Source organism: Oculina patagonica, chromosome 2 (assembly GCF_052425735.1).
Source record: "Oculina patagonica isolate OP01 chromosome 2, crgOcupat, whole genome shotgun sequence".
Classification (NCBI taxonomy): domain Eukaryota; kingdom Metazoa; phylum Cnidaria; class Anthozoa; order Scleractinia; family Oculinidae; genus Oculina; species Oculina patagonica.
Genome location: NC_135759.1, coordinates 38,839,779 through 38,859,326, shown reverse-complemented (window position 1 = coordinate 38,859,326; position 19,548 = coordinate 38,839,779). Strand labels below are relative to the sequence as shown.

Sequence of the window (19,548 nt, the reverse complement as noted above, 5' to 3'; positions counted from 1 at the left end):
GATAATGCGTGACTCGTGATTTGAGCAAAAAAAAAATCGCGCGTGATTTGCTTATTTTGAGGACCGTGATTCGTGATTCTGGTTAAACGTTCGTGAAAACGAAAATAAATAACATACTAAAAAATCAGCTTACGGTAATATACCTTATTATGTAATGTATATGAAATGATTCATATATGAACTGCGGATGTATATGAGAGTGATAAATGATCGTTGCAGTGAATTTCCAATTACGATCATTTATCACTCTAATATACCTTATTGTTACTTATTTTCGCGGGACTTAGGGACGGACCATTAGAAAAGTGATGGGGGGGGGGGGGGGGTGAGGAAAAAAACAAAAAAAATTCATGCAAGCCAAAATGGTAAGAAAAAAAATCGTGCAAAGGGGAAGGCAAAGAAAAAAAATCGTGCAGAAGGAAAGGTCCTATTAAGCTCTGAAAATACCTGTCATCATTTAACACTTGATGAGATCAATTATTCGACGAAATATATGGTGCATTTCCGAGCATAGAAATTTCAAAATTTTGTGGGGGAGCATGCCCCCAGACTCCCCTTGATACATTGTGATCATAACATTTCCTTAAATCGTCTCTCTCCAGCCTGCGCAGATTGCTTACTAGTTAACTCATTTCTCAAACATGAATGCAGTGGTTTTAGTTTCAGTTGTCAGTTCCTGTCAAATATGATTTCTGCAGTAATTAGTTATGAATTTCTATTACGTTTTGTTTTAGTTTTTGCATATGTTCGTGTCTAAGTTTTCCCACGGACTTTACACAGAAATATGTGAAAAACACAAATCTGTTATACGAAGTGAGAAATTCATCTTGCTTTGGTGTGCTAAAAAAAATATGTACATAGAATTACAGTGTCCATTAGGGACACAGGGTGATGTATGATTGGGATCGCACTTTAAAAGCTGATACCAATTCAAAAACCTCTAATCCATTACAGACAATCAAAAATACTTTTTCCTTATTAACTATTTTTTGTAGAAAGGGGTGAATCATGTAATTTCCAATCCTCGATCAGGGCTTGGTCAGTCAATTTTGAGCTAGAAGGAAGGGGTGGGTCACATATTTTTCAGACTCCACTTTTCTAATTGCACCGCTCCTTGACCCCCCTCCCCCCTCTCAGTAGTTATTGACAGTCCCTAACGGATGAAATCAATGAACAACAGCATTTTTAAAACATGGTATAAAGTAACAATACATGGCATTTTCTAAAAAAAAAACATTTCTCTAAAAAAAAATTCGAGAAGAGGGTTTCACCCGAAAAAAAATTCCTGCACAAGAAATGGACAGAAAAAAAATTCGTGCAAGCCGAAAATTCCCCACCCCCCTATCACTTTTCTAATGGTCCGTCCCTTAATTTTCGCGATTTTCGCGATTTTCAAAAAATCGCGAAATTAAAGAACCGCGAAAAAAGGTTCTCGCGAAAAATAGCGACGCGAAATTTAATACCCTTATATATAGTTTGTTATGACTTATCAACGTTGCCGTCAGTTTACTTCATAATTATCTTGGTACCGGTTGTCAATAAGCTCTACTTTGTAACACAGGAATAGGCCACCCATTTTTTATGTTTTTTTTTTTTTTATATGGTTTTGTTTATTGTCATTAAAAACAATTGCTGTGGAAAATTAAAATCAGTTGTGTCAATTTCAAGACTTTCTGTTTGTTATTGCAGACCAGTATTTTGACAATTTTCGCGAAATTTAGTTCCTTTAATCGTATTTTTTTTGGCCAAATCGCGAAAATTAAGTCCCGCGAAATATGCCCGCTCCATTTTCGCGAAATTAAGGTCCCGCGAGAAATTGACAAAAGACACGAATCATGAAGCCAAAGATTGATCATGCGCACAGTGCATGTAAGCTCGCCTAAGGGATAAAGTCTTGCGACTCAATAACCTTTTTTTTTTTTTTTTTAATTGCAAGACACAAAACAAGTTACATTACATAACATTACATTACATTACGGTAAGAAGCACTACTTACAACCATTACTTACATTACTTAACTACATCACTTACATTATAATGCTTACACAAGGGCGCTACTTACATTACTCTACTTAACAATGCTCTGCTTACAATATGGTGCTTAGATTACTTATACATTGATGTTTACAACAGTTACATTTTTTCGAAGAACGTTTACGATAACGATAGCAAAAGTGAACTTACATCTAAGATTGAATATAATTGTCCAGAAAAAAAAAGAGAGAAGGAGCAAAGATAAATTACAGAATTTTACCCCATAAAGACAAAAATATTTGCAGTTTGTTATTGGCTGTGAAACTTTGTTTTAATATTTGTATATGGTTCTGAAGGCGGAGGAGAAAGCTTTCAAAACATAGTTTGCCGTCGCATGAGCTTGTTGAGAAGATGTGGTACTTTGCAATAAGGAGAGTGACATTAAGTGCCTGCTTGTTTTGAATATTGTCATGTAATCCGTCAGTAGGACGGTGCTTTCTGTTAAAGAAATGAGCTGTGTAAATTTTAAAAACCACCAGTTGGTGAATTTTTCCCAGAAAGCTTTAGTTTCAGAACAGTGGAAGAGCAAGTGGTTTATAGTTTGTTTTTCAGTTTTGCAGAAATTGCATGCAGCACTTTCAGTAATTCCGGCTCGAAAGAGGCTTGACTTAGTTGGTAATATATGGTGAATAACATTATACTGAAATGCAATTAATTTAGAATCTTTGGTTATCGCAAATGGTAGAGTGTACACTTTGTGGATATTTTCTTTGGTGAAGCCGTAATTTAAAATTCTGATTTCTGATGTTGGTGGATTCACTTGGTTGATTAGAAGAGCAGAGTAGGCGGTTCGGGTTGACGGGAGGTCCTGAGAGGGGATTACAGTTTGCGGTAAATTGAATTCATTTCTTAATAACTTCTTCCATTTGGTTGGAATAGCCGAGATGATGCCATAGTAAACTGTGAAAGGAATGTTAATGTTGAACTTGCGCGAGAGTTCGTCCAGTGAGAGAAAATTTTGATTTTCTTTAAGAAAGTGTTTAACTCGAATGATCTGAGCTTTGAACATGGTTTTGTTAAATATCGGTCGACCATTAACTAGGATGCAGCTATTATTCCAGGTAATTTTATTTTGAATGAGGGATTCGTCTGAGAATTTGTCGGTGTTATATTCTTGCCAATATTTGAGAAGAGTGTGGTAAAATGGTGGTAGGTTGTCTAGGCGTAGGTACTTGATGTCGTATTGACATTCTGTTAAAAAGGAGAGACCGCCATAGTGCGCAGCTGCGAATTCTGGGATTACCTTCCAGGCTGCATCGACGTTTTCAGTAATTCGCTTGATCCAAGCAATTTTGAGAGCTTTGTCCATGAGTTCAAAATCCATCATCTTTAGACCTCCTTGCTTTATGCTACTAATAATGGTCTTTCTTTTTATTTTTGCTGGTTTTCCTTGCCATATAAAATTGAATGTTAATTAAAACTCAGGAATTTCTAACACAGAGGTGTTGTATATCAGCTTCGATAAACCTAGAGTCTTAACTATTTTTATCCTACCATGCAGAGTAAGTTTCCTTCTTTTCCATCCATTGAATGTTTTTTCTAAATTGCGGATTTTCTCTCCAAAATTCAAATTATTTGCTTCATCGGCATTGTAGGAAAAGAAAACACCGAGGGCTCGGATCGGTTCTTGGGGCCATCTGAAGTTGTATGGTGTATCCGTTTTGTTTCTCCAGGCGCCTAGCCACATTGCCTCTGTTTTGCTTGTATTGATTTCTAGACCGGAGGTATGTTTAAATTCACGTAGCAGTTTGAGTAGATTGATCACTGAGACTTGATCGTTTACAAACACCGTGGTGTCGTGCGACTCAATAACCTACTGGGTTATTGAAAGGTAAATGCCTAGACTTACTTACAAGTCGAGCTCACAGAAATACATGATTTGAAGAAAAATATGCTTGTGATTCGTAATTAGTGGCTACTAACTTTAGCAATTTTGCGAGTTGGGTGAAAACCCGGGGGGCACTCCCTTATAAGGGCTTGATGAGGACGTGCGGTCCGATAGGGTAAGGTTTTCAGGCTTTTTTGTCTTAAACAGGGTATATATTCCCCCCCTTTGTCTTAAATGGGGTATCTTAAGCTTTACATGGACCAATGTCAAACAGGATAGGCTTATATCATGCCAGCAGAGGTGCAAATTTATACAAACTTAGCCACAAGCCTAATTTTCAAAAATACTTAGCTTAATTCACGATTACTTCAAAGTCAGTGAGGTAATTGTTAATGTCTTAGACGGTCTTAGGAAAATAAAATTATATATAGTGGCCCTGTACAACAATATGACAACGTCAGAAGGCCGGAAAACAATTAAGAAGAGTTGGGGAAGAGCCGAGATCGCCGCTATCGTGTGGAGGCCAAGACTGATTTCCCTGACGAGGACCCATTTTCTGACATTTTCATTTAAATTTATTCTTTCTGAAAATGATATTTCCGTCTTAGCTGTCGGTTCATGAAAAACTGGTTAACACGATATTGCTCTTTTTTTTAACTTTCAGAAAATCGCTAAATTTTAAAGTCGCTTAATCTTGCTCAGAAAAAATCGCTAAGCCTAGTATCCGCTAACAATAGTATCAAATAGAATGGTCTCTCGCAGTTCTTTGTAAAACGTAAGGTAGTCTTTCCGTTGCGTTTTTTTTTTTTGCTTTGCAACTCCGATCACACTTCAACAAGAGAGCGGCAAAACCACCTCGTTTAAAGGCTTGCCTGCAGTTTGTTGTGCAAGTGAGAGCTGTCTTTTCTAATACATTTTTTTGCAAATACATCAAGCCACAGGAACTACCGGGAACAGCTTCGCCCGCTTTTGGATTGAAAACTATCGGAAAAAATCGAACTTCAGGCCATTTCCGAGTTATGCCACTGTTTCAAAATGAGTCTACGTGCAAAACCATTCACATGAAATTAAGTTCCACATACAGGTCCATTTTCCTGCAAATCAAACTCATTTTTACCTCATGGTATCATGAGGTATAGTGGGGGTTTGGATGTCACTCCATTCCCGTTAAACAATTAATGTTATGCATTAAATCCGCATTAAAAGTGAATTAAACATGTTTACCCCTGTCTCCCCTGCTAGGTTTTGATTTGTCCACAAAGTCGGGCCATTGTCTCTTGTTGATATATGTGGGGGAGAGGGTTGGAACAAAGGCGGCAGTACATGTTTACAACAGGAGCTGAAATGGCGTCTGTCGTGTGGAGTCCGACGCTAAAATTTTGTTCCTTTCGCTACACCTTTGTTCAAAATACACTTTTGAAGACCTCACAAACGATCAGAAAATGTGCTCAAGAATGCTCAAGTGAACAAATGGGTTTTAAAGTCTTAAAAGTGGCGATGTATTTATCACGGCCATCAAGATGTGTTTGGACGACGAGGTATCGATCAGGCGGAGCAAGAATGCACTACAGTCTGCACTACACGAACTATTCGGAATGAACGCTTCATGGTCTGGGCCAAAAAAGTAAGCCACCCACCTTCTACTATATTGGATTTTGAAGTTTGTAAAAAACTCACAGGACGTAAGCTTATGATTTTTAAATTAAGTTTAAATGCGCTTTTGATATTTCGTAATTCGCTCGGAAGCTGTTCGAAAAATGTCACAAACAGATTTGGTGTCGTGGATTTCATCGATCAGAAGAGGGCTATTTGGAGGTTTTTTAGTTTCTCAAATTTATGAAATTAATGTCCTACACTTCAATTTTTTCCTGGATTGTCCGGCGGTTTTTTCTCGGGCAGCTATAAATAAACAAATAATTCCCAGACAGATGCGTAAATCTCTTCACTTAAAAAAGTCAATATTCCCGAACTTAAGATTGAAATATGAAAGAAACTTGAATTAAACTTTTCTTAGAATTTAATTTCATTCAAGAAGAAGCAAGAAATGCATTCCAAAGCTTCCAGATATCGAAAATTTCGAAGGCATACAAATTTGCATGCGTAATTAAAGGTCTGGGTTATAAGACAACACGAAAATGGATTTAGTGTCGTGGATTTCAATTCATCGATCAGAAGAGGGCTATTTGGAGGTTTTTTTCGTTTCTCAAATTTATAAAATTAATTTCTTACACTTCAATTTTCTCCTGGATTGTCCGGCAGTTTTTTCTCGGGCAACCGGGCCTTTAATTTTCCTAAAAACTTGTTGCCCGAATGCAACTTGCTGCGTCTCAGACGACCAAACAATTCAACGTGACATTTGACACGTCACGCATTGCGCGTGATAAATTATATTCATTCTCGGAACGGGATTAAAGCGAAAGTGATAACAAAGCATTTCTGTGTTCGTTATAATAAAAAAAAGTTCCATATTTGGCCACAAACTTGCCGGAACAGGCTTTTACCTTTAAAAACCTCAAATGTTTTGGGTGTTATGTGTCGAGATCGAGAGTGGATTTAACTGCAGTGTGGCAAATCTTTGTAAAAGTTTCCTCTTTGTCTCCTTATTTATTTTCCGAGTGCTCTCATCAACAATTTTTAAAAACCTCAAATGTTTTGGGTGTTATGTGTCGAGAGTGGATTTAACTGCAGTGTGGCAAATCTTTGTAAAAGTTTCCTCTTTGTCTCCTTATTTATTTTCCGAGTGCTCTCATCAACAATTTTTAAAAACCTCAAATGTTTTGGATGTTATGTGTCGAGAGTGGATTTAACTGCAGTGTGGCAAATCTTTGTAAAAGTTTCCTCTTTGTTTCCTAATTTATTTTCCGAGTTTAGTGGCTCGTAGCCACTTTGATTTACTGTGCGGTGCCGTGCCTCTCTAGCCAAAGAACTAAAAGAGGTGGTCAAACATTAACCGCACGGTTACAAAACTGATTAAGTTTCTTGTTCTTACTTGGAAAAGAGGCAAAGGTTCATAGAATAATAAACAGATACCATGAGGTGGCTCGAAGGAAACTTCGACATGCAGTTATCATTTGAATGGTTTCGTACGTAGAATCGTTTTTGCAACAGAGGCAAAGGGTAACTCGAAAATGGCCTATTGAAGCTAAAAAATGTCAGTGCGTTGACGTTTCGGCTGTTCTAACGGGACATGTCACAGAGTCTCATCAAGATTTAACATTTGTCTTTATTCCTTTATACATACACTGAAACGATTAACAATTAAGGTTCCAGCTATGGCTGTGACTACGTAACAAACAGCTACCCAGTGTAAAGTTCTGTTAGATTTGTCAAACATCAAGGCAATGATGAAAAAAAAAGAAACCTTCAAAAACTGTTTTCTACAAAATAAGCAATTATCTCCCGCTATGGCCTTTTTTTATAATCTTCAGAAATATGGCCGCTGGAAAAAGGGTCATATTTCATCGAAGGCTACTTCTAATATCGTGATGACAGCTAGCTACCTTAAGATTAGGAAAAGAAATCGGATGAAAGATTCGATCAAATTTTTTTAATTATCCTCAGATCCATGAGACGATGATGTGAAATAGTTAAAGGTGCTACATCACGAACAACACATTTCGAAAAAATGGCATTTACCCTTGTTATTAATTTAAAATGATCTTGAGCACTATTTTCGATTTGGCATTTTTTAATTTGTTCTTAAAATTGTGTTTATAGTTTCAACTCTCTTGTGCAAACACATAAATTATTTTTCATCAACTCAGTGTCAATTTTCTAAGCTATTAATCTTGTTTTTCCCTATCTCGGGAACCTTTTTAAGGCTCATATATTTTTTTATTTTTGCGTTTTAATAATAACCTCAACCTTTGCATATAACACAAGTTTTCTACAAGAGTTTTAAATTCCATCTTTTTTTAGTTTCTCCCTTTTCTTGGACAATTACTGCGCTCTTAACATGTATAGTAGCATGGTCTAGCATATTACTAAGCGCGTGCTAATGAAGACATTTTGTCGCTAAACGATTTCATATTCCGGCAAACATAAAAAAATTTATTAAATCTCAGGTGACAATTAAAACGACGCATTTGAACACTGAGTTTAATTACGCAAAATTTTCCGAACGTTTTCTACTAATGCCCCCACGAAGTACTGAACAAATTAGCCTTTTCCTGCCTCAATTTACAAGGTCTGTGAAAAGTGGCACGAAGTCGGTTCCAAAAATGAATTCATCTCCCCGCTGGTTTCCTTTACCTTGCTCATGATTTTAGTGGGTTTTCTTTAGTCAGTTGAAAAAGCAAATTTCCCAAACTGACAACTACCGTGCCTCAGTTTGACATTTCGGTAGATGCAAGGAAAACACCTGATTAAATACAACAGGAAGGCAATAAGTACACGGTATTTCCCGAGACAATATGAAAAACTTATTGAGGCTATTGCACCCAATGAAAATTTGACATTTCTCTAAAGCTCTTAGCATGCCGTAAGACTTTTCCTTTCGTAATTGTTGATAGCCATTTTAAATAGAACAAGCTAGAACCATCGAAGTAAGTTTCAATGTCCGCCGTGAAGATAGAAACTGATAGTATTGTTTGCGTTTTCTGGCAGTAATTATTCATAGTTGTTTCTTCTCGGTGATAGCTTCATTGAAATTGTTGAATTAATGCAAGCAGAGTTTGTCAGTTGACAACCGAACCTGACGTAATGTTAATTTTAGGTTTGATGTTGGTTTTGAAATCGTAGCTTTTCCTTGAAGGAAAACTGAGAAAGGATGTAAAAGTTTAATGTGGCGGAGCCGAACACCAATTTAATTGCAGAAGCGTAGAGAAATTTCACAAACACTGAAGCAATATGGAACACTTTGGCGTCCTCTTGTGCTTCAATTTACTTGTTTTAACGAGATTTTTCACTGAGACGCCATCAGCAAATGCATTTTCTTTCACTGCAAAGGACAGTTACATGGCTAACCATATAATGAAAACAGTTTTCTCCAACGACTGGCTGAGCTGTACACTAGCATGCCAAGAGGACAACATTTGTGTATCGTACAACTACAACACGCTCACTGGGTCTTGCGATTTAAACGAACAGGGCTTACAACAGCCATTTAGTGGACCTGACGAGTTGGTGAAAATGCAAGGCATGATATTTCATCAGATAAGGGTGAGTATTGTATAGTTTCTTTCGCTTTTATGTCCAGGATGATTTCTTCAGCTGTAGTTTAATTCTGATTCTAAATCTAACTTTAGTTTGTTACGCATGCATGCGATAGGAAAATTTCAGTAAAATTTACCAAATGGTTTAGTTTTACCTATTCTCCTTTTCATAGAGCGGATCACTTTTTGACAGTTTATTGTACTGAAGGTTTCTTTAATTGCCAGTTTTTCCCATCAAGCTGGTCACCATGAATATTTATCGGTATAAGAATATTTCGTTCTCGTTTTAATCTCAGTGGGCTATAGCTTGGCGATGGCATACATTAAAAAGGCCTCTCATTTTTGGCTTTTTCTACCCCTAAGTAAAACACATCGTACTGTAATTAATGACCGAGCTGTCTACACTATAGTAGCGCTACATACTAATTGGAAAAGGCCATTTAAATCAACCGCAGTAAGCACTTTGAACAAGCCGAGCTCTTGAATAGGCAACGCATTGAAATTTCTCGAATAACCAGTTTGCCAGTATGTAATACAAAACAACGCAGCATCAATTTTTATTAAAAACCGTAACAGCTGGATTCTGAGTCCCTCTTTCAATAAAGATATGCTTTATATAAACACCGTGGCATGGAACGTTCCTAGTCGTGCTAAGAATCACAGTAGATCTTTTAGTTTCTACCAAAACTGATTAAAAAACTTGGTCATCGACAATGACTGGTCTGGCACTAGAGAGATTCCAAAAATAATATTCTTTCTTATTTTTTTCGATTTACACAAAGAGCCTGAGAGTACTAACAGGTTTTTTGGAAACCTGCTTTAGGATTGACAAAATCTGAATTTAATAATCATATAAGAGTGACATACAACGATCTTCTGACAGCCGACTTATGGCGTAATTTGGCATGGACCCCCCTTCAACAGAAGAATTGGCGTTTTTTAGAATTTGAAGGATTAAAGTCAAAACTATTTTATTTTCCTGAAAATATAATTTAAATGAATTTTAACTCTACTTTGACCTCCTTTACTTTTTCCGAACTGTATCGAATCTGCTAATATAAGTTAAAAAAATTCAAACATATGCGCTGGACTTTTTGATTAAAATTTTGCGTTTTCATTAAGTTCTCCCCGAAGTTCATATAAATTATGAACTTCTGGTTTTCCTTAGTATCTCGAGAAACAAAGTAAAGAGAGAAGCATTATATCGGATAATTATTATAGATGAAAGATAAAGCTGATTTCGAAGCTACGATATGAATGTCACGTTTTTAAAAGAACGTTGCTAACTCAAAAGTGACAAAATACAAACCTACAAATTACCACGATGGCAGCGCGCGGTAAGATTAGACTGTATCTGTTGTAAAAATAATTAATAAAAGTATATTTCCCGTTTGGTGGGGCAGCCGTTCTTTTTCCTTTTAATCCATCCGCTATCTTTAATTAAAGTGCTGGGGGATATCTAGGCTTACATTATTATTGGTAATTTTTCACCTTGACTTTGCGGCGTGAGGGCTCATATGCGTTCGAGTAACTTAACCGCGCTACTTTATATTTCATCTCAGTTTGATGTGATGATTGCAATAATAACGTTGTGTGCTGGGCCATCTCTCATGAATATTTTAACTTTCCCGAATTTTATGCTAGGAAACTCATTTACCATCCGCCAGAAGTTGAAATTTCGTCAAATTTTGTCATCTCCAAGTTCTGTTTTCACTCTTGTAGCCCAAGCCACAAACTGACAGTAAAAAATAATGGGGCCCTGAATGACTCAAACTAAGCCTCTTTGTAACATTAAGTGCTCTTCTATCTCTAGTTGCTCAAACAACCACTCATGTCACCTAGCATGGAACAACATAACAGTACAAAGTACAGCAAACAGATGGTTTTAAATCGATCTGTTCGCTGTATGCATGTGTTATATGTTTAACACCGACTGAGAGTGGACTCGTCTGGTAGTCAGACTGGTACGAGGGAACTGAAAATTAAACTTTGTAAATAAATGCAAGATATCCTTGAATAACAGTTTCGATAAGATCGTGCATCTTTAACTAACACGTTATGCAAAGAAAAATTATCTAACATGAAAGATGTGTTTGTAGTTAAAAATTGACACAAAATGTGTGCTGATGTATTGAAGTCAATATGGCTAGCTGTCTAAATTGTTAACATCCATTTCATTGAACGATAGACTAAGCAGGCAGATCTTGTTATAACTAAAATATGAACATCTGCGTGCAAATTCGACATATTGAAATTTCATGTTTAATTAATTTAGAGATATTTTTTGGATATCTCAAGAAACTTGTAAAGTTAAATGCAAGAACTAAGAAGCTTATGTTGACGTGAATCGAAATAATTTCTTCTGCAGGCGAAAATTTTACATTTTATTTTAAATTACCACCCCGAAATAAAAAGGTAATACATCCAACTAATCCTAATTGATGAAGCGCAAGATCTGAACTTGAATTATGTGTCGGGTTGAAAAAGTAATTAGTAGGAAGCTTAATTTCCCTTTTCTAATACGAAGTACTATTATCCGCACCACATTTTATTGCATCTGCTATCTTTAATTATCATGCAAGGGGATTTCTCTTTGTAAAGTTTAATTTGCTCTTGCTAATTTTCCATTTTAGTTTAATCTGCGGCGTTCGTTAGTATTACGCAAATTTCAGCTTCATTTTCAATATCAGTTTCATGTAATAATTGAAGCCTTTTCGTTGTACGCGTTGTAATTTTCTTAGCTTGGGTTATTCTTTTTTTCCATTTTTAATTACTGAAGTTACAGCATTCTCCGTTGACAGTAGCTCTTCAGTGAATCCATTGATATGCTAAATTTCAATTTTTTGCTTCTGTCAAATTGATTCCTGAAAAAGCAGTTTCATTAAACATATAGCGATGAATTTGATGGAAATAATAGCACTTTAAAAACAGAAAACAAAAAGATATTCCTGAAGGTGTAAATGGTCTCTCCGCCAGTTCGCGTTCAAATAAACTTAAAAAAGCACAGTGTCAATGCAGGCGCTAGACATGTATGAAAAGGTTAAGATATTGCAATAAAGCTGTGTAAGCTTGGTTTTAAACATCGATACAGGAGTCTGGGTTCTTTTGTGTCATATCCCAGACTCCCGCGCGTGTATTACATCTAGACCTGTTTCAAGATGGGGCTGCATGGTGCAAAACACCGGCTTTCACCTGAAAATGAGTTTGATACATATGAAGGTGAATATGCGAGTTACACGCATCTTTTTGTGAAAGGCATCAATATACCATATATAATTTTTTTTTATCAAAAACTAGCAATGGCATATTGAAATTCACGAGTTTTGATTGGTTAACAGGCAATGGTTTATGAGCTCATATACCATGAACCACAAAAATGGTAGGTGTACATGTCAATGAGAACAGCCAGAGAACTCAAATATTGCAATTTTGGCGTGTTTTTAATAAAACAATTATTCCACTCGCGCTTGTTATAGCCAACTTGGCGCTGCGCGCTCATTGGCCATCTGCACCTCATATCCAACACGCGCTCATGAAATAAGTGTTAAGTAGCAGCAAAAAATGTCGGGATATGGCCTGGCCTGGCCTGTTCCAGTTTTTGATCTAACTAATGACTAACGTGGATTACCTTGGCAAAAGTGCAGATTTTAACCTTTTGTAAAAGACTATCGTATATTTTCGTATTTATACTCTTACTTTATTGGAACTCTGTGGACCCAAATACTCCCGAATGCTACTGTTAATAGAATCGCGTCAATGACGATGTTATTTTTGTTGTTGTTGAGCTCGATGTCCGCGAGGTTATAACTTTAAAAGGTCACGGATTTTGATAGTGTTTTCATTATACATACCATCAAAAAATATACGTGATACCACTTTTCACATTTTCCTTTTCAGCCAGCTTCGACCATTCTTCTTCCAAGAGCAGTCCAGTCATCAAGCCAATGCGACTGTAGCTGCACCTCAGAGAGCGCATGTAGACCTGGCCAAGGTAAATTTGGTGCCGGTTTAATAACAATGTCACCTTCCAAGAAAAACGAGCTATAATCGCGGACAAAAGTAGCTGGGAAGGTTGTAAAAATGTGCCTGAATACAATGAGTTTCGAATCCAACTTAGCAAACAACATTCCTGTTTTGTTTTAGGTCCCCCACTATCAATGTTGGTATCTCACTTAACAATCTTGTGCGCGTAAGGTTTCTATTATATTTAGTTTAACTTTGAATAGCGGAGGGGAGAGGGCGAATAAAAACGCAAAGCTTCCAAACGCTATTGTCTGTGGTTGTAGCTTGTTCAAAGAAATTTTTTTACACTGGCAGAAATAATGCGAAAATCTCGAGTCTCACATCACTTTAGCACCGCCCAGCTTCCTATACAGACCCCATAGACACTGTTTATGAAATATACCGTTTCCATTTTATCATTCTAGGTTCTTACGACAGACTTCCTATGTCCTGCAAAGATATCTGGGAGAATTCCAGGTAGGTAACAAAAGAAAATTTCTTTTTTATTAATGCCACTTAATTTAACCACCAAACGGTGGGAATCTCGGTTTGGAAGCATTGATTCTTGCCTGAAATACCGGTGAATCATGCGTCCATATGTTTCCTTTTCTTAACTTCTAAACTCCTAACGGCCTTAGTGGCCCCTTAGCCCTCCATAAGCTTACCATAACGTACATAATTAAATTATCTTTATTTTATCCATTGAAACTCAAGAATCCGAGTCGATGGATCTTTTTACCTCCGGGCAGACTCACCTTCCGAGCACGCACACGTATTTTGTCATATGACTCCAATTCCCGGATGTGGGGATGGCGGATGGACACTGGTCATGAAAATCGATGGAAACAAGGTATTGTTCCGTAGTTTATAACTTTGATGGTTTTTATTAATATTGTACCGCAACTTTGGGCTGACTTTATACAGTTTAGTGTAATCTGGTAGTAGAAGACTAGTTCTAAGTTTCGGGCCCGAAATCGAGACTTAAGACTAAAGACCGTACCATGTTTGTGACGGGGTTAAGAAATAAGACATTTTGGGTTGTAATAAATTCATAATATACGACGATGAGCACGTTAACTCTTGTAGGATTGCGTGAACGCGTTAGTTTATGGAACATGATGAAAATGAATTGGAGGTCTTGAACTGAGACTTTGTCTTAATAATGTACGTCTTCAGACGTTACCTTTCTCTCAAGATCCTCTCACCCCTTGCTGACGGTGTTATGATAGTCCTCTATAGATGTAAAAAAACAACTTCAATCGACATTCAAACTTAATTAACTTTACGTGGTCAAATGTTATCGAACAACTTACAGTCTACCCAAATGTAAACAGAAACGTCAAGACAGTCAAAGTCAAGGGACAATAGCAAACTTATCACATATGACCGACCACAACAAACCAGTAAGAACTTAAAGCAAGCACATGTGATCAACCAGCGTATTATTTCGGGAAAGCCTGCGAAAAGCAAAGCATGTGCCCCGTTGTGATTTGCTCTTGACAAGTTAATATAACCCCAATCACAATCCCCACAAATAAAAGGGAAAAAAAAAGTTAAAGAGCCCAGGATAATTTCCGAGTTTATGATACATTGTTAAACTCAGGAAACCCAAACTGAAGCAAACGTATTTATTTCGACAATTTGTTGAACTGCCGCTTTGTTCTTTTCTTTTGTTGAAGCAAACATTCACGTACGATTCAGAATATTGGAATAACACTGTTGCTTACAACGAAGGTGCCGGAACAAACCTGGCTGACACGGAGACAAAGCTAAGCAGTTTCTGGTCCACGCCGTTTACTCGACTGTGCCTCGGCATGAAATACCAGAACGAAAAGAACTGGATTGCGCTGGATTATGTTGGATCTTCACTGAGGGATGTGATTGGGAACGGCACATTTAAGGAAACAAATTTGAATGTAACAGAATGGAAGAAACTGTTGAAGAACTCGGCAATTCAGGTAAAAACAAAAAGTCAATTGCTGGAACTTTAAAAGTCTCCCTCTTTTTTAAAATCTCAGCTAGATTAAATGGTGTCTAACAAATATGTCGCTCGCATATTTCCACTGTATCCGGCAACCCACCGCTTCATGGCTTAGCATACAAAGTGCTGTAGAGGTACTAGGACAAGATAAGCCACCGCAGTATATAAAGTTTATACATGACATTTCGGGTGGTGGACAAAACACTGACCCCCAGTCCATGGACTACCCCCATGGACTACCCCATGGACTACTCAAATGGACTACCTAAGTGCCTGTTTTGTCCAACCTTCCTTGGTTTTGTCTGTTTCTATGAGTCCAAAGATTGATTGCTTGATTTGAGTCTACACTTTCGTGATCAGCGGATGTTCATTTAGTATAATATATTCAAAATGGCGGCGAGAGAGGCCCTGCCAGGGGGGGTTCCCGTGTCGCTTGTCTAAATTTAAAAATGTGCCGTGTCGCTGTTTTATCGCTCTTTATGTCGCTGTCGGTAATTAAATTGAAGAAAAATTGCTTGTCCTTGTCGGAATTCAAGTTTTTCCAAAAGGTTTGTCGTCTGTCGCGATTTTATTAGTATGCTGTCGCTACTTTTTGGGCCATGTCGCTTGTCGGAATTTACCCTGGCAGGGCCTCGCGAGAGGGATACGTACGGCTTGAAAATAAACAAGGTAAGACGTAAGTGCAAATTATGTGTGTATAACAACAGCTCAGTAAGTGGTACACACTCGGAATAGTACTTTAAGGGTAGTCCATTTTTTAGGGGTAGTCCATTTTAGGTAGTCCATTTGGGTAGTCCATGGGGGTAGTCCATGGACTGGGGGTCAGTGTTTTGTCCACCACCTGACATTTCGTCCTAGACAGCTCTTAGAACTAATGCTTGAACACTCGCGGCGTTCCCTAGATCTGAAATGCTTTACAAAAATGTTTGTAACGCATTTCACATTGCGGGAGTTTCTATTCAACATGCAGTATTCTCTTCTTTTGCCTTTTTTCTAATTTCTGGAAAACCAATTATATTTAACTGTGTCAGTGATGTCTTCATACTTGTAAATCTTATTCAGGGCAACAAAGCTAATTACTTTAGTCTACGACAATTTTATTAGGGTGATTTCATAAGATATATCTGAGTGAACAAAACAAAATAATGGTCTCAAAAGAAATACTATACTAATCCAAAAGGGAGTATGGCTATTGAAGTAGCCTGCATGTTTGAAAACGTCATTTTCTTATTAAAGTTGTTACAGTGCACCGTGCATACTGACAGCATAGAATTTTTTCCCTTTAGGACGGATGCAACTTTCAAGGTTTTAATAGTCAAGACAAGACAAGTTTTTCCAACCGTCCTAAGGCTCGTATTGGAATCCTTGGCGCTCCAAGCCAATGCTCAGCGACTGCACAGTCTAGAATCGGGTTTGGTACCACAGGAAGTTTTTATATGATGGACGATTCAAATTCATGTGGAAACGAGCACACAAGTGTTTCGCATAAAAAAGCGTTTGGCTACATTTTTGTTCAATAAATAAAACCTGTCTCAGTGTAAAAGGGGCTATATCACGGTATACAGTCCAACCTCTCATAGCTTTGTTGCAACCAATTTAAAGTTACAAGCAAACGAGATTAACTTTGAAAACTGTTCAGCCTAACAATATTTCAAAAAACCAATATCGCAATCCATTTGAATCTTCGTCACTTTTGGCCATCCATACCCTCTTTTGCATTTGCTGTGTCTCCTTCACTGTTTTAAGAGGTTGTTTTCAATATTTCAGCGAATTTGATCATATTTGATGGTTCAGTATTTCCCATGCCAAAATTTAACTAAAATCCGTGACACAGTCCCTTTAATACAGACACTATAAGGACAGGGAAGAGTTTCTGTATCATGGAGGTGTCCCTATTTCAGAGACAGTTCAGAGGTGCAGCGTATATGAATCTTGGTCTCTTTTGGACCATGTGAACTATCCTTAGTAAGGAGGTGCCCGTCTTATAGAAGTGTCTGTAAGGAGAGGTTTGACTGTTTTACGTCCGTACCCCAATTCGTTATTTAAAGGGGCAGTCTCACCAAGTTGTACCGCTACTTGAAAATCCAGTGAAGGTGTTGGTATTAATTTGAAATCCACTAGTAGTTGCCTGTCGCAAAAACCTACTGTTCTAATCATGAAAATTGTAAAAGTTGTGATGTAGCTATGGACAGGTAGAAAAGAAGTGGCCCAAAACTTGAAAACGTCGGGCCGACGATTTCAAATTTGACAGTGATACTTGGAAGAAAATCACTTAAAATCCATTGATTACGGTTTGTTCACATCTTAGATCTAGATAATGAAATAATGCCCTTCTTTTGTTGTTCAAAGGCTATTTTAGCTTATTTGGTTGGATAGTGAGTACACCCTCACTGTTCTAGCATAGTTTACACATGATAATCATACTGCCTCTTTCACCAATCGGTTTTCGCAGCTTATTTATTAATTAGCTAACGCACATAAAATTGATGTAAGAGTTGTATATAAACGTATGCGTGTAAAGTAATAAAGTTCACTTTGCTAGGCAAAGGTAGTCAAGGTAGATATATGAAATTTGCAATAGTCAGTACCATATATTGTGCTGGCTGTGACTTTTTATGTGAGTTACCTTTTTTATCTTAAGAATCAGTTGAAATAGAACGTAGTTCGTGTTTTTATAGAGTTATATGGTACTGGCGAGTGGGAAGAGCCGTGGTTGCAGCAAACTACTTTATCCAAGGCTATTTTAATATGTTTCTAGCCAATGCGATATCCGCGCGTATTCAATGTCTACATCGGGTCAGAGAACAATAATAATAAAAAAAATCAATATACCTTTACGATTTAACGGTATATTCACTATTAAGTTGGCCACTTAACTCAACTTCGATTCCCTTGAAAACACAGCTCTTTTCACAGATCTTTCAAAACAGTCATGTAGTTAGTGTAAATAAACAAAAACAAAACTTTAATGAAACAAACAACATTATTTATTAAAATGTCAACTCATTCTAGCATTACTTTTAATTGGGGACACTATTGCCAAGTCAATTTAGGATGAAATAGATTAATAAAGACGATGTACTGTAATGATGTAAAAGGAATGTTTAGTTTAGGAGATCTCGAAGCTTTAATTGTTCGTGTCGCCCTCTAAACCTCTGCACCACTCTGTACCCTCTCCCAGTTTGTAAGAAACGCCGGTGCAAATTTCCGTGCCATTTGGCCTTTTTTTGTACATCCAGCACTCTTTGAGGAAATACGCGCAGCTTTTGTTAGGCAGTTTTCAATTGAGTGTCGTAAAATCACAAAAGGACACCGACAATCCAGTGAACCAATGAAAACTCGAAGCAAATACATAAAGCTGGCACGAAGCGCGGGAAAACGTGCGCGAGCGAGTCACGATTGGTTTTGGTTTTACTCCTGATTGGCTTAAAAAAGTGGCGCGAGATTTTTTAGCCAATCACTAAGCGTACTCAAGTGAAAACCGCTCTAACGAAGAAGACGTAAGTAAGCATCATTTCTTTCAGCTTATTAGCCAGAGTTTGGAAACCGTACGCCTTTATTGAAAGATCATTGCACTCAACTTCTTATAACCGTTAGTAACGTCTGCGTAGGAGATATAGCCGCTACCCGGCTCCCGACGGGGCTACTCGAAAAATACATTTATACCCTTACCTTTTCATAAATCATTTTCGACAGAAAAGGTACCCTTTCATAAAACTTCGATAGGAAAATAATAGACCCCGATGACATAACTGTAGAGAGGATACTGCATCTCTTTGCTTAAGCCGGGTAAATTCTGTTCGATATATTTTAAAAGGTCTTTTTAAATACCTAAAGGACAGTTTTCCCTGACGTTTTGTATATTTCAACACCGCATAAAATCTTCTCTTATACACCTAAAGCCTTTAAAAAATACCCCTTTTCGGTCGGAGCCTGCTCGATTATAGTCCACTATAGGGGGTGCTCTCCCTCCCCGCGGGGCTGGGGGAAGGGGGTGTCCTGCTAAGCCAATCATTATTTATTACAATGAAGATAATCATCAGGACGCCGAAGGGAGAGTTCAGGGACTGGGCCAGTTTTCACACTATTCTACAATTAACAATGAGACGGTAAACTCGAGGTTTCTGTCGGATGATAGTTGGCGATAGAAACTAGGCTCTTACCGATAGTGCTTTTTTGGCATTATTTAGCTTCGCGAGCATTTTTTTTTTTTACATTTTATCCCAAAAAGCACTGCTAGCATTTTTTTGGATTTTCTACTGACCATTTGTATAATTTTGCGTTAAAAAGCACAATCTGAATTTATTTGTAGCGTCCAAAGATGCATTATGCCCTCATTTTAGTCAAAGAAGCCGAGGAGGCCTGGGGAATAGGTTTGATAGGTCAGCGGTTGCCTTCTAGAAACCCAGTCCATCACACTCGTTCCAAGATGACGTCATCCACGTTGTCATCGAGAAATAACCGGTATGCAATGCATACTAAGGCGAGGACGTTCCAGTAAAGCAAGTCAGTATGTTAAAAATTCCAGACAAAGAACTGAGAATAGACCT

General features: G+C 37.5%; 1 protein-coding gene across 1 annotated transcript; it reads left to right on the top strand.

Annotated features, from left to right (window-relative positions):
• Positions 1-8,154: 8,154 nt before the first annotated feature.
• On the top strand, positions 8,155-18,264 carry LOC144644666 (uncharacterized). The gene is made up of 6 exons (XM_078504199.1): positions 8,155-9,022; positions 12,913-13,006; positions 13,443-13,494; positions 13,732-13,867; positions 14,697-14,975; positions 16,285-18,264. Exons 1-6 carry the CDS (start codon positions 8,711-8,713, stop codon positions 16,516-16,518), a joined length of 1,107 nt encoding a protein of 368 aa, XP_078360325.1. The 5' UTR covers positions 8,155-8,710; the 3' UTR covers positions 16,519-18,264.
• The last annotated feature ends 1,284 nt before the right edge of the window (positions 18,265-19,548 follow it).